This window comes from Danio aesculapii, chromosome 11 (genome assembly GCF_903798145.1).
Source record: "Danio aesculapii chromosome 11, fDanAes4.1, whole genome shotgun sequence".
Classification (NCBI taxonomy): domain Eukaryota; kingdom Metazoa; phylum Chordata; class Actinopteri; order Cypriniformes; family Danionidae; genus Danio; species Danio aesculapii.
The window spans coordinates 9,572,036-9,587,154 of NC_079445.1; the positions used below are offsets into that span (position 1 = coordinate 9,572,036).

Genomic DNA, 15,119 nt, shown 5'->3' on the forward strand with positions numbered 1-15,119 from the left:
AGCATTTGCGCAGCTTCACTGAGGTGTGTTGCAGCTTGATTATTATTACATGCGTCTAATTGGATTGAGTGCTAGTGATCGGTGGAGGATTAAAGGCTGCCGAGTGAGAGATAGTCGCTGCGCTCTTCATTCATTCATGCATACAGACTGAAGAACAGAATGAAGGATCCACAGCTACCTGGTAAAGATTTCTTCACTGAATAGACTATATTCATATTAACTAAACAGTAATAACTTTTATAGCTCTGCTGTTGTAGTAGTTAACCATGTTAGACCTGTTTTATGAGCAGCAGTACACCTGTTTGCATGGATTATGAATAATATAACAACAGGAAGATATATATTGAAAGATTTTTTATTACTCTGTTAACTGTGTATGTGTAGTAGTGCTTGAGATAATAATCATTGTTTCATGGATCTGCAATGTTTTAACGTCTTTTATTTCAGCTTTTAATGTTGTACTGATCAGCGAACACTGCTTTGTATAAGATTTTTATAAGAGAGTCCAACAAATATAATACATATTTACTGTAGTGCAAGATTTAACATCACATTCAATAGAAATGTAATCAGTTTAGTGTAGTAGCATTTGTTTTTAAAGCATTGATTTATTCTTAATCATTACTTTATTTGCTTTCATCCTGCTATTTTAGTATTACTGATATTGAAAGTAGTTCAGTGGCTATTCGGTGTATTTTTAGAAGTGTGTCGACTCTGCAACCTGTGATGCATGGTCTTAGAGAGGCTCTTAATCCACCCTGCTTAAAGACTTTCCTATTCAGACTGATCTTGCCTCCAGAGCACACATACTGGACATTTGAACTAAAATAGAAAGGACAGACATGGATTAGGATTATAAAAGAACATCTATAGAGATGCGACTCTAAACATGCCACGTGAAATTGGTGAGCAGATCAATTCTGTTTCAAGGGTCAATTAAGTCAGTTAAGATTTTCTTGACGGGTGATAAAGGCTTATACTGTAATGCACTTCTAATTTTATTTCATTTTTAACATTTAACATCTCATACATCTAATATTTGAATAGGTCAATTAAGGTCTGTTGTTGACCTAAGGACCATTTTAGCAGCAGAAAAGACGAATCTTATAACTATCTTTATGAGTGTGTATGGATATTTCCTGGTACTGGGTTGCAGCTGGAAGGGCATCTGCTTTGTAAAACATATGCTGGATAAGTTGGTGGTTCATTCCACTGTGGCGACCCCTAATGAATAAAGAGACTAAGCCGAAGGAAAAATGAATTAATTGTCATAGACAAATTGATTTGTATAATTTTTTATCAAACTGTATATTCTCTATGTCTAAACCAACCTTTTTTATAATTTATGAATCATTTTCCCCATGTGTACCAAGCAAATGCCCCCATGAGGTCCAAATTTATTGGTATTGCTAGACTTGTGGGGATTTTTGGTCCTCACAATGTGCGTAAGGAAATCAAGGCACACACACACAAACACACAGGTTGGTATTGGTGGTTTGCAGGGACTCTCTATAGGCCCAATGTATTTTATACTGTAAAAATATTACACGCACACACACAAACATTGGTATTGGTGGTTTACAGGGACTCTCCATAGGCTTGATGTACACTCATCGGCCATTTTTTTAGGTTCACCTTACTTGTACCGAGTTGGACCCACTTTTGCCTTCAGAACTGCTTTAATCCTTCGTGGCATAGATTCAACAAGCTACTGGAAACATTCTTCAGAGATTTTGGTCCATATTGACATGATAGCATCACACCATTGCATCCATGATGCAAATCTCCCGTTCCACCACATCCCAAAGGTGCTCTATTGGATTTTGTGGAGGGGCTCTATTGGTGACTGTGGAGACCATTTGAGTACAGTGAACTCATTGTCATGTTCAAGAAACCAGTCTGATGATTTGACATGGCACGTTATCCTGCTGGAACTATCAGAAGATGGGTACACTGTGGTCATAAAGGGATGTACATTGTCAGCAACAATTCTCAGGTAGGCTGTGGCGTTGACACGATGCTCAATTGGTACTAATGGACCCAAAGTGTGCCAAGAAAATATTCCCACACCATTACACCACCACCAGCAGCCTGAACCGTTGATACTAGGCAGGATGGATCCATGCTTTCATGTTGTTGACGCCAAATTATGCCCCTACCATCTGAATGCTGCAGCAGAAATCTAGACTCATTAGACCAGGCAACGTATTTCCAAAGTTCAATTCTCCAATTTGGGTGAGCCTGTGTGTGAATTGTAGCATCAGTTTCCTGTCCTTAGCTGACAGGAATGGCACCCGGTGTGGTCTTCTGTTGCTATAGTCCATCCGTTCGACGTGTTGTGTGTTCAGAGATACTCTTCGGCAGACCTCGGTTGTAACGAGTGGTTATTTGAGTTACTGTTGCCTTTCTATCAGCTGGAAACAGTCTGGCCATTCTCCTTTGACCTCTGGCATCAACAAACATTTGCACCCACAGAACTGCCGCTCACTGGATATTTTCTTTTTTTTGGACCGAGATGATTGTGCGTGAAAATCCCAGTAGATCAGCAGTTTCTGAAATACTCAGACCAGCCCGTCTGGCACCAACAACTATGCCACGTTCAAAGTCACTTAAATCACCTTTCTTCCTTATTCTGAAGCTCAGTTTGAACTGCTGCAGATCGTCTTGACCATGTCTACATGGCCTAAATGCATTGAGTTGCTGTCATGTGATTGGCTGATTATAAATTGCATTAACGAGCAGTTGAAATGGTGTACCTAATAAAGTGGCCGGTGAGTGTATTTTAATCTGTAATAAATGCTTATTACACACACACACACACACACACACACACACATGTTGGTATTGGCGGTTTACAGGAACTCTCCATAGGTGTAATGTATTTTATACCTTTTATAGTACAAACCGCTCATTACACGCACACACTAAGAATCAGTTTAATTTGTTTTTATTTTTATGAATTCTGTCTTGATTAAAACATTTTGCACCTATGCAGGTACCTTTTGCATTAGAATATTTAAGCTACTACTTTAGTAATAAAATGAGCAATTAAATTTTGATATAATATTGAATAAACATTTACAGAATTTGTGATGAATTATAAGGTTATTTCTTCATGAAAATTATTTTTGAGGGTTAAAATAAAAATTTTCTGCTTTATTTTAGAGGTTTAGTGAAGGCTGGTAATTTTAGGACAAACAGAATATGCAGAATTCTATAACCACACAAAGGTTTAAGTACATTTGTACAAGGCGACTAAATAATAAAACAATGAAGATGAATTGCCTGACCTAATAAAGACTTTTGCATGGCATAAACTCGATGTTCGATCCTCCAGACTATTACGAGCAGATTCCCTACACCAGTGTCATGATCCCGGTTCACCCTGTCTTTGGAAGATTAAGCCTCTGTAAACCTGTAAACCTTCAATATAGAAGGTCACCGAAAGGAAGTGTCCCAGTCTTACTGACACGGCCATCACTTTTACACTTGATTTACATTTCCCATTACATTAAAATCCTTTAACACACTGCTAACGTAGTGAAATCGTAATTGGAGAGAAAAACAGCTGATGATACAAAGACAGTCATGAAATGACCTCCACAAAGTCCAGACCTGAATATTATATACAGTATGTATAGGCAATATTATAGGCAGCATGAGATTCACCTGGAAAGAAAATGAAAGATAGAACATGCTAAATCTAAGGAAGAACTCTTAGAAATGCTGAAAGATGCTTCATATTAAATAGCACATAATTTCAGAAAATTTCGAGCTGTTTCTTGGTGCTAAAGAGGTCACATTAAACACGCTTTTGATAGTAGCCTTTTGAAGTATTTTTGTTCTGAATATTGTGTACACATATCCCATATTTTCTGTTTGTATATTAAAGGTATGGTTCACCTAAAAGCAATGACCCTGCACTTGCTCCATACCTTTTAGATAGATAGATTTGTGGAAAAGTCTTAGCCTCCCAAAGCTGGTGGTGACCTAAGACTTTTGCACTGTTCTGTACAAGACTTTTATTTGATGTTTTTGCTGGGAAAATCCAAAATATGTGGGTCGGATTCATATAATTTGCATAGAAACTTTCTTTAAAGTAAACAGACACCAGAATAAACTATAATTTATTATTTAATTATTTTGGCTCATACACTGTAAATAATGCTGGGTTCCACACAATTCCTTTGTGTTGTCCCAACACAAATCAATAAAGTTTTTAATTGTTTTAATCAATAAACTTGTTAATTGTTTTTACATATTTAAGTGAATTAAGCTGTCTCAAAAAATAATAATAAAGTTGTGTTGTTTTTAACTAATTTTAAATAAGTAGCAGCAAAAGTCATTTTTTGAGTGTATGATGATTTAAAGTGATTCAGTTAAAGGTGCAGTAGGTGATCTGCCTAAATGCTAACCGGTTAGCATAATATCTTTGAAACACAATCTCTCCTCTGCTGTCCAAAGCCACCCTCCTGAAATCACTAGCGTGCACAATAAAGATGACAGAGACCCACTAGATCTGGGGTCGGGAACCTTTTTTCAGCAAAGAGCAATTTCAGATTTTTTTTTATTAAATGCGTTTTTTTAAAGAGCCATTTGGGGGGGGGGGTGCATATAACAAAACCTTTATTTATTTATAAATAAAGCAAATATGACGCATCACAATGTATTAAGAAAGGACAATTTAAAGATTTTTTCTTTTTGCCATCGCCACTGATGAATGTTGTTTGAATTTACATGGGTGAAGTTACCATAGAAATGAAAGTTGCTTGCCCTTTATTGGTGTCACGATTAAAGTTAAACCACAGCGCCACATGTGCATTGGTTGGAGCAACCTTTTATTGTAAACTGAGTTCTTTTTCATTTTGCTGTAAAAAAAATAAATAAATAAAAATAAGGGTAATTGTAATTGTATTTTCAATAGAAATCTGATTTCTAGTGACAGCTATAATTTTTTTACTTTGTAATATTAGTGAGGGGAGACAGCTGGAGAGCCACATATTTTTGGCCCCTGCACTAGATCATGTCATTCACCAGTTAGAAAACTCTATTGTACTGTATAATACTATCTATCTCTATGACCCTGGATTGATAAAGGGACTAAGCCGAAAAGAAAATGAATGAATGAATGTTTACCTAAATTTGCGCTTACAACTTTTGCGTGGGAGGTAGAGTACACACTGTTTTTTTTCGTACACCACATTTATAAACGAGACACCAGAGGTTTACAGGAATGCTGCTGTAATTAAATAAATCTAACATCACACTGTAAAAAGTGGTGAAAAGAAAGTTCCCCAATAATTTTCTCAACCTCAAGCCATCTGTGTATCTGACTTTCTTCTGTCAGACGTTTACAGAGTTAAAAATTTTTATTCTAGCTCGGATAGTGGCTTTTATTTTGAAATTTCTAAACATGTTTAAATTCATTTTCAGTCTAACCTATATGCCATCAGGGAGTTAAAATGCATGTCTTATGTAGCAAATCAATGTGTTTTTTAACAGAAATATTCTAGATTTCTAGAGGGGGGGGGGGGGGTCAACTTTTTTAGTAGTAATATTAAAAAATGGTTAATATATTTGGTAATACATGCCTCAGTAAATCAAATTTTGAATTAATTTATCATTCATTCATTTTTCTTTAGCTTAGTCCCTTTATTCATCTGGGGTCGCCACAACAGAATGAACCTGCAACTTATCCAGCATATGTTTTACACAGCAAATGCCCTTCCAGCTGCAATCTAGTACTGAAAAAACATCCATATGCATTCATGAATGTATTTAAATTGTATCTAATTTATTAATAAAATGTATACATTTTCAGTGTTCATGGATGTTTAGTGACTATTTTAAAGGTTACCGTCAGTCAAACTATACAAATTATGTATCTAATTTTCAATTTTTTAGGCTACATTCAGATATAAACACCTATTTTACAAGAAACTTGTTTTGTGAATACTTAAGATGTCTTTCGGTGCTCTAGAACTGCCAGTTTCAGACTGTTGAATCATATTTTTCTTAGCATTGATTGGCGCAAGTATGCATTCAGAAGGGTATGAACCGTAATGGGGGGGTCAAATGTATATTTATATTATACATTTTTAATTATTAATATTTAAGATATCGATCAGAGAAAGCTATTTCTTACTATTAAAGAGCTGAACCCCCCATACATCTTGTTTTGAAGTCCTTCATGGGGATCAAGTGAAGGACCCCCCCCCCCCCCCAAACACCCTCTGTAACTGTCCTATAGAGGTGTATGGGTTTGTTGATGATGGATTTATGCACATTTTGGAAGTTTCAAAACAAAAGCCACTAATGACCATTATATAACATGGAAGAGCGAGGATAAAATGTAAAACTTTACAGACTTTAGAGTGTTTGTCTGACATAAGAAAGTCATATATACAGAGAATGATAAATTATAGGGTAATTCTAATTTTTGGGTGAACTATATTATTAATTCATAATTTTTTTTTAAATGAATTCGGGTATGGGCGACATGGTGGCTAAGTGGTTAGCACTGTCACCGCACAGCAAGAAGGTCACTGATTCGAGTCCCGGCTGTGTCAGCTGACAATTTTTTGTGGAGTTTGCATGTTCTCCCCTTGTTCACATAGGTTTCCTCCGGGTGCTCTGGTTTCCCCCACAGTCCAAAGACATGCGCTATAGGTGAATTGAATAAACTAAATCGGCCTAGTATATATGTGTGAATGAGTGTCTATGGGTGTTTCCCATTACTGGGTTTCAGCTGGAAGGGCATCTGCTGTGTAAAACATATGCTGGATAAGTTGGTGGTTCATTCCGCTGTGGTGACTTCTGATAAATAAAGGGACTAAGCCAAAGGAAAATGAATGAATGAATTAGGGTATGGGAATAATGCATGTTATTCCATAAACAATTTTCAGTTTCCATTGACACACTGACCCAAAAACAGTGTTCACCACCTTTATTACATTACTTTTTTATTAACCGAAATAATTTGACTTTACTGGTAATTTCCATCTTATTTTTTCTGTCCTATCTAAGGTACCAAAACACTAAATATCTGGGCAAAGCGGCACGCAAAGAAAGGAAAAAATGAGGCAGCAGCACAACCCGCTCAGAAAGAGGCAGAAGCACGAAAGCCTCCAGTTCTCACACCCGAACAACGAGCAAAGCAGACAGTCTTCGAAAGGGTGCTGTATGACATGTCCCACAACGAACGGGTCATCAATGACATCATTCTGGGCCGCAGGATAGGTTTCTATGATCTCAGAGGAGAAATAGGGACTGGAAATTTCTCCCAGGTCAAACTTGCTGTTCATGAGTTGACCAAAGGTAAGAAAATCAGAAGTCAGTTTCAGTGTGTTAGTTAATAACCCCACAAAATTTATTTTGACAGTCATGCCAAAATGTCTGAATAGAAATATTATAAATCAAATAAAACAATTCTCAGCAAACTATATATTTTATTTATATTGAAATTTCAAATGACACATTTTCAATTTTATTCCAATTACAGTTTATCATTTTTCTGATTTATGAAGCCATTTTCCTTTGCGTTCACACCTCAAAGAATATTTATTGTTTTATAATTTACAGTTTTATGTATGTTTAATAATTTATATATGTACACACACAAGCATGCATACGTACATACACACATACACATACAAACTATACTCTTAAAAAGTTAAGTATACATGGTTATTGGGTACAACTTATGTTAAATGTAGAAATAGCTGAAAAATTTGTTTTGCTGCTGTTCATACTGTATTTGAATGAGATATTAAATGTCAATGTGAAAATGAAGCACTATAAATGAAAACAGGAGTTATATAACCAACATAGAAACAACATATAAAGCCTATAAATATTTCTAACAAAATGTGCATGTGTGTGTGTGAAAAGTTCATGCTACAGTGATATAATATCATGAAAGTATAGCGCATTTAAGAACTTCACAGAAATAAACATACACAATCTGTCACTGGGGTGGTAATACGTTTTCCAAAGGTACACTTTTGAACCTTACAGGTACTTTTGTACTTTTTAGCTATTAATATGTAGCTTTAAGCACCTGTTAGGAACACAAATATACCTTTTGAAAAGTTACTGCCCCAGAGACAGTCCTTTATTTCTGAGAGTGTTGATAACTACATCTTATGCTGTTTACAAGTCGACTTAATATCTGCTGAGGCATTCCATTTTGTGAATATGGAAACTCAGCTGAGCTCTTAAGTTTTCTATGGGATTCAGGTCTGGAGAAGGTGCAGGCCACTCCATTTTAGCCACCCCAGCCTTCAGCAACCTTTCCCTAATGATGCAACCTCGATGAGCTATAGGTTAGCAGGAGCATTGTTATCCATGAAGATGAAACTAGGCACATGCTGTTCGTTATTGTCTTGGTTTCATGACATCAAAATGTGAACAGTATGATGAAGAGGACTATTTAAATAACTATTTTAATGAAGTCAGCAAATGTATTGGTCGATTCACAGATCAAACATCAGTGTAACTGATTGTGAATTTTGCCGTTAAGCACCCTATTAGAAAACAGCAAGTTATGCAAACAGTACTGAAACACTGAACACTCGATAAGAGAAGATCAAATTAAATTAACATATAAAAGTAATAGTGAATTTTAGGTGCATCCTGAAATTTCACCCGAAAGCCGAATATCATTTTTGTGAATTTTATTATTATCTTTATTTTTAATTAGCAGTGTGTGTGTGCGTGTGTGTTTGTGTGTGTGTGCACGGTACAAAAAAGTTAGATTTTAAAATCTGTAAAAGTTTAAATTTAACGATGTTTAATGAATAAAATACAAGTTTTTAAACATTAAAATATTAATTTAATTTGTGAAAAAAAATGTGTTGTCAAAGTTAATGTCAAAATTGAAAGATATATAAACAGTTGAAGTCAGAATTATTAGCCCCCTTTTGAATTTCTTTTTCTTTTTTAAATATTTCCCAAATTTTCACAGTATGTCTGATAATATTATTTCCTCTGGAGAAAGTCTTATTTGTTTTATTTCGGCTAGAATAAAAGCAGTTTTTCATTTTTTAAAAAGCATTTTTTTCATTGTTTTTTGAGAATCTTCTTATTTTTGACATACTTTTATCTTTGACATCCTCATATGGAGAAATAAGATTCTCATAATCTTCTTTTTGGTTGTGTTGATTGCTGTGTTCAGTCAATTTGCAGCCCCCGACAGCAGGCGGCACACTTTAACAGGGTCTGTTCATGTTGGTGGCCACGAGTTGATCCGCTCATGTAATCTCCTCAGATTTACGGCACCCCCTCTGTGAATCACTCGAATATTTTTGGTGCCTAAGTTGAGATGCTTGTTAAAGAAACAGCCCTGCGGGGAGACCTCGCAAGCATTTTACCACATATTTTAAAAAGACCTTTAATATGACTATAAAGCCTGAAAAATGAAACAATACACAGAAATATCTATTAAAAAAATGAAACCGCTTGTTTATAAAAGTTGCATATGTGCTTTGTGTTGAGTATTGCATTCAGTATACGAAATACTTTCATGGCTTTATTTTATGATAGCAGGATTCTCTCATTTTACAATAGGGTTTCATTAGTTAATGTATTAACCTAACCCTAACATGAAAGAGTGAACAATACTTGCAGCATTTATTAATCATAGTTCAGCATTTACTAATGCATTATTAAAATCCAAAGTTGTGCTTTTTAACATTAGTTAATGTTTTATGAGTTATGATCTATCTATGAATGACTATTTTCATTAACTAACAAAGATGAATAAATGCTGTAATAAATGTATTGTTCATGTTAAATACAATAACTAACATTAACTAATGGGACGTTATATTGAAAAGTGTTACCGAGAATTTATACTGAAGGAGGATGCATCATATTTGAAGATCATTTTACTAAGTTATCTATGGACAATCAAGTAAACCAAACTTACTTTGTTTTCATATTGAAATATTACTAACAATAAGTTATTCTTGCACTTACACTGTAAAAGAATTGATGCTGCCTTAAATTATTTAGCTGAATCAACTTAACTTTTCTAGTCATCTCAACTTACATCAATCAAAATGACTAAAAAATATGAAGTTAAACTTTGTATAACTTATAGAAATGTAGTTCAGACCTGATAAATTGACAGATAAGTTTAAAATAAAGTTAAAATATGATAAAGCAACAGAAAAATATTTGTTGTCTTGACTTTTTGTCCTATACATTTTTATACTGCACTGTAAAAAGTGATTGGTTACTTAAAGTGAATAAACCCACTGCCTTAAATGCAACAAGTTGACTTTACTTACTTTATTTTTAAGTAAACCAATTGTAACTTAGAACTGTTAAGTTCACTTCATTTTCAACTCTTTCTAAAATAGTCAACTAATCACTTTGTACAGTTTGTAGGCCAATACTCATCGCACACGTAGAGACACAAAACAAATACAAACAACAACCAGATTACAGCATATCATTTCTCAGATTCTACAGCCAGACAAGGGCTGATTCAGCACATTTAGCTGGTGAAAACACCTCTGACAGACCCCTGCAGACACAGACAGAGGTCACACACTGTGCACCTTTAAAGTTATCTAAATTAAGTGCTTAGCAATGCACATTACTAATCAAAATTGAGTTTTGATATTACGGAAGGAAATTCTCAAAATGTCTTCATGGCAGATAATATTTACTTGATATTATAATGGTTTTTGATTTGAAAAACAAATAGACCCATAACATCTTTGGATATTGCACCATAAGTTTGTTTTGCTCACAATCGGTCACAAATTGTACAAAATATATTTATATATCTTTAAAACTACCAATCAGACATCAGAAGGCATGTACTGTAGAAGACTAATGTGTTGATCATGATGATATAATATAGAGATATCATATATCAAACATGATACAGTATAGTCTACGCTTACATACTTAAATGAGTAGTTCAACACGGCATGAACATTCTGTCAGTATTTAAACACCCCCAAGTCATTTCAAACGCACTTTGTTTGAAACACTAATGAGTCATTTTTAATACATCTTCATTGAATGTTTATATGCCCAAGATGTTCAGTGATTGAGTGCTTTAACCTACACTGTAAACAATTTCGTATTTTGATTTTCTATTTATTTACGATTGTGAATTGCATTACGGGATGTTGATCTCTGACTTTTGATGTGTGAAATTAAACTCTACAATTTAACAAAGTGACTTTTATTGCCATTTTAGTAGTTTGAAATAATATAATGTATAAGAAGTAATATCTAAGCAAATAAGTCTGTAAAATAATAGAAAATACACAGGTAGTTTATTACAACGTATTTGTAGGGAAATATATAACAACAACCCAGTCAATAAATCACTTTAAAATATTAAAAATGTTAATGAAAGTCACTTTTTTAAACTTTTCAAGGTTAAAAGTTGTTGGAAGAAAGATGGAGATCCCATAATCCAATTCAAAAGCATAAATAAATACAGAAACTGCTAATTGACAGATATTTTTACACTGTATTTTGAAAAGGCCTAATCAGGTAATGTAATGAACATATTTTAATAAGGATTGTATTCAAACATACATTTTGATCAACAACAATATTTACAACAGAAAGCTCACAATCTCGTTGTCTCTCACACAGAGCGTGTTGCAGTCAAAATTCTTAACAAGGCACGTCTCGACAAGAAGTCGCAGAATTTATTTGCCTCAGAGATCATGTGTATGGAAAAACTCTCTCATCCAAACATCGTTCGTCTGTACGAGGTTCTTGAGACGGGTAAGCATGTGTACCTCGCTATGGAGTACGGCAGCGGAGGAGATCTGTTCTCACGCATCACCACCAGAGGACGCCTGTCAGACCTGGAGAGCAAACTCATCTTTGCCCAGATCGTCTCAGCCATTAAATACATGGTAAGAACATTAGGGCCTCGTCCTTCTCTGACCTGCCAAGGGTTCCGCTTTTCATTAATTGGTGCTTGTAAAGACAAGTTAGGAAGTTAGGAATTTGAACAAAGCCCTAATCTGAAATGTTATAGGGATAGTTCAACTATAAAAATTACAGTACTCTTGTTCAAAGCTTGTCTGAGTTTCTTTCTTCTGTTAAAGGTGTTTTGAAAATCATCCCCGCACGTGTGTGTTGCTACAGACACAAATGACAGTTTAAATTATGGGTTCAGTTCAGTTTGAATATTTCTGTGACACTAATTCTATATTACACAATGACAATATAATTGGTAAGAGGCAGATCTAGATTTTTTTAAAAACCATTATTGGCCGGAGACATTTTCATTTTATCTTACTGATTTAATTTTTTAAAGACATTATTTTATGCAACATGATTGCATTTACTTGATCAAAAGTGACACTAAAGGTATATAAGGCACAGCTGTTTTTAACAGATATAATAGAAACTGTTCTTGAGCACCTAATGAGCTTAATAAAATTATTTATTTATTATTATTAATTAAAAATTAAAAGCAATATTCAGAAAATTCAGATTTTGTTTCACAGGAATATATCACATTTATCATATATTAAAATAGAAAAGTGTTTTAATACAGTTTTAATTAACAAATATTGTTATTAATTGAGACTGTTCAACTACTGTAAATTGTTTGAGATTGAGATTATATATATTTTTTATTTGTCAGTGGTCAGTTTGAAGCATTTGAAATGTTTACATGCACATATACAAGCAAAAGAAAAATCATCTTCTGTCAGAAAAATACCTGTTCATTTTCTGTATATACCGTATATAATCAATCAACCAACTACTTCAATCAATCAATCAATCAATCAATGATTTATTCAATCAATCAATCAACCAACTAACCAAAAAGCATTTGTTAATCAAGGTTCATTTTTAACAGAAAAAATACTGGTAATTTTCTGACAGGACATGATCTATTTTTTGATGGATTCTTTACATGTGCTACAATGTACACGTTTTCATATTACATCATATTTTATTTACTACACATTGCAATCGAGTCTAAACTCTTATTTCATCCTGTGTTTTCAGCATGAAATCAACATCATCCACCGTGACCTGAAAGCTGAAAATATTTTTTACACCACATGCTACTGCATCAAAGTGGGCGACTTTGGTTTTAGCGTGTTCAGTGACCCCAGCGAAACTCTCACCACGTTTTGTGGTTCCCCTCCATATGCAGCTCCTGAGCTGTTCAGGGACAAAAGCTACGTGGGCCGTTATGTGGATGTCTGGGCGCTGGGCGTCCTCCTGTACTTCATGGTAACCGCCACCATGCCTTTCTTCGCCGACAACTTAGGCCGACTGAAGCGTTGCATCCTGCAGGGGGCATACAGCATACCGCCCTATGTCCCGGACTCCTGCCAGCTGGCCATCAAGGGGATGCTGAGACCTGTACCTGTGGACCGCAGCACACTGTCACAGCTGATGATTTGCTCCTGGATGCAGTGCATCGAATACCCCAAACCCTACCCCACATTCAGCGGGACGCCCGGCTATCTGGCTGACCCTGTTAAGAGCCTGTGTGTGGAGGAGCTGGAGGTAAAGTCAGCCCTGAGTGAGCTGGGTTTAAGTGGGACACATCTACAGAATAACACCTGCACTGACTGCCGCAGCCCAATCACAGGAGCCTACCGTATCCTACTGCACCGCATCCAGAAGAGGAGATCCGTGGAGGCGGTGGGATATTCAGGTCTCTACCCAGAGGATTTTGGTAGCAAGAAATACTGGGCCAACAGCCCAACGGCAAAACACAATCCTTCCGCAGTGTGTAATGTCCTGTGAAGACCTTATTTTGAAACAGATAATGTGTTTGAGGCCACATTTCAGGAAGTGGTGAATTGAAATGCATATAATTTTTTTTTTCATTTTAAGGGTCAGTTTAATTTACATTTCTGTTATTAATTACTCTCCCTCGTGTCGTTTCAATGCCTTGAGACCTTCATTCAACTTCAAAGCACAAATTAAGATATTTAGGATGAAATTTGAGAGCTCCCTTATCCTTCGTAAATAACAATGGTTCTGATATATTCAGTCAAGACAAGGAACCAAAAACATTCCATGCAACTTCAGTGGTTTAAATGTGATCATATGAACCTCCAAAAACACTTATGTGTGCCAAAAACTCTAAAAGTAAGTCTCATGGAATGTTTTGATAATGTTTTTGTTTTATTTTCTGGACTCTGATAGTCTCTGGACTGTTTCTGACTGTGGAGAGTTCTCGAATTTCATCTAAAATATCTTAATAAAGGTCTCAGGGGGTTGGAATGACGAGAGTGAGTAATTAATAACAGAATTGTAATTTTTGGAGGAACTAACACTTTAATCACATGTTCACCATCAAGCAATGATCACAAGATACATTAGGTACTATTTTATAAAATACCAATTTAAAAGGTGACCTTTACTAGTGTTTTCAAATGTGATTTCAAAGCTATTTCAGATAATTAAAAGTCTCATTTTTAGCAAATCAACAACATACAGAAAAAAAAACGACACATTTAGACCTGTGCAGCCAAATTTACAAAAGTAATTTACAACAGTAATTTTTACAATTAAAAACACATGGTTCCTGATTGCAAAAATTAATGAATTGTGAGTCAATCAACCAACCATCCAATCAATTAATCAATCAACCAACAAACATACCAACCAACTAATCAACCTACCAACCAATTAATCAATCAACCAACAAACCTACTAACCAGCTAATCGAACAAATAATCAACTTAATCAATCAACTTAATCAATCAAACAAACAAACAAACAAACAAACAAACAAACCTACCAACCAACTAATCAACCAACCAATCAGTCAATTAATCACTCAATCAACCAGCAAACATACCAACCAACTAATCAACCTACTAACCAATCAATCAGTCAATCAATCAATCAACCAGCAAACCTAACAACCAACTAATCAACCTACCAATCAACCAATCAATCAATCAATCAATCAATCAAACAAACAAACAAACAAACAAACAAACAAACAAACAAACAACAAGCCTACCAATCAATCAATCAATCAACCAACCAATCAACCTACCAACCGACTAATCAACCTACCAACCAATCAATCAATCAATCAATCAATCAATCAATCAATCAATCAATCAATCAATCAATCAATCAATCAATCA

At 35.0% G+C, this 15,119-nt stretch overlaps 1 protein-coding gene across 1 annotated transcript; it reads left to right on the plus strand.

Annotated features, from left to right (window-relative positions):
• The first annotated feature begins 159 nt into the window (after positions 1-159).
• On the plus strand, positions 160-14,344 carry LOC130237532 (serine/threonine-protein kinase NIM1). Its single transcript, XM_056468509.1, has 4 exons — positions 160-181; positions 7,027-7,317; positions 11,626-11,894; positions 13,006-14,344. Exons 1-4 carry the CDS (start codon positions 160-162, stop codon positions 13,756-13,758), a joined length of 1,335 nt encoding a protein of 444 aa, XP_056324484.1. The 3' UTR covers positions 13,759-14,344.
• The last annotated feature ends 775 nt before the right edge of the window (positions 14,345-15,119 follow it).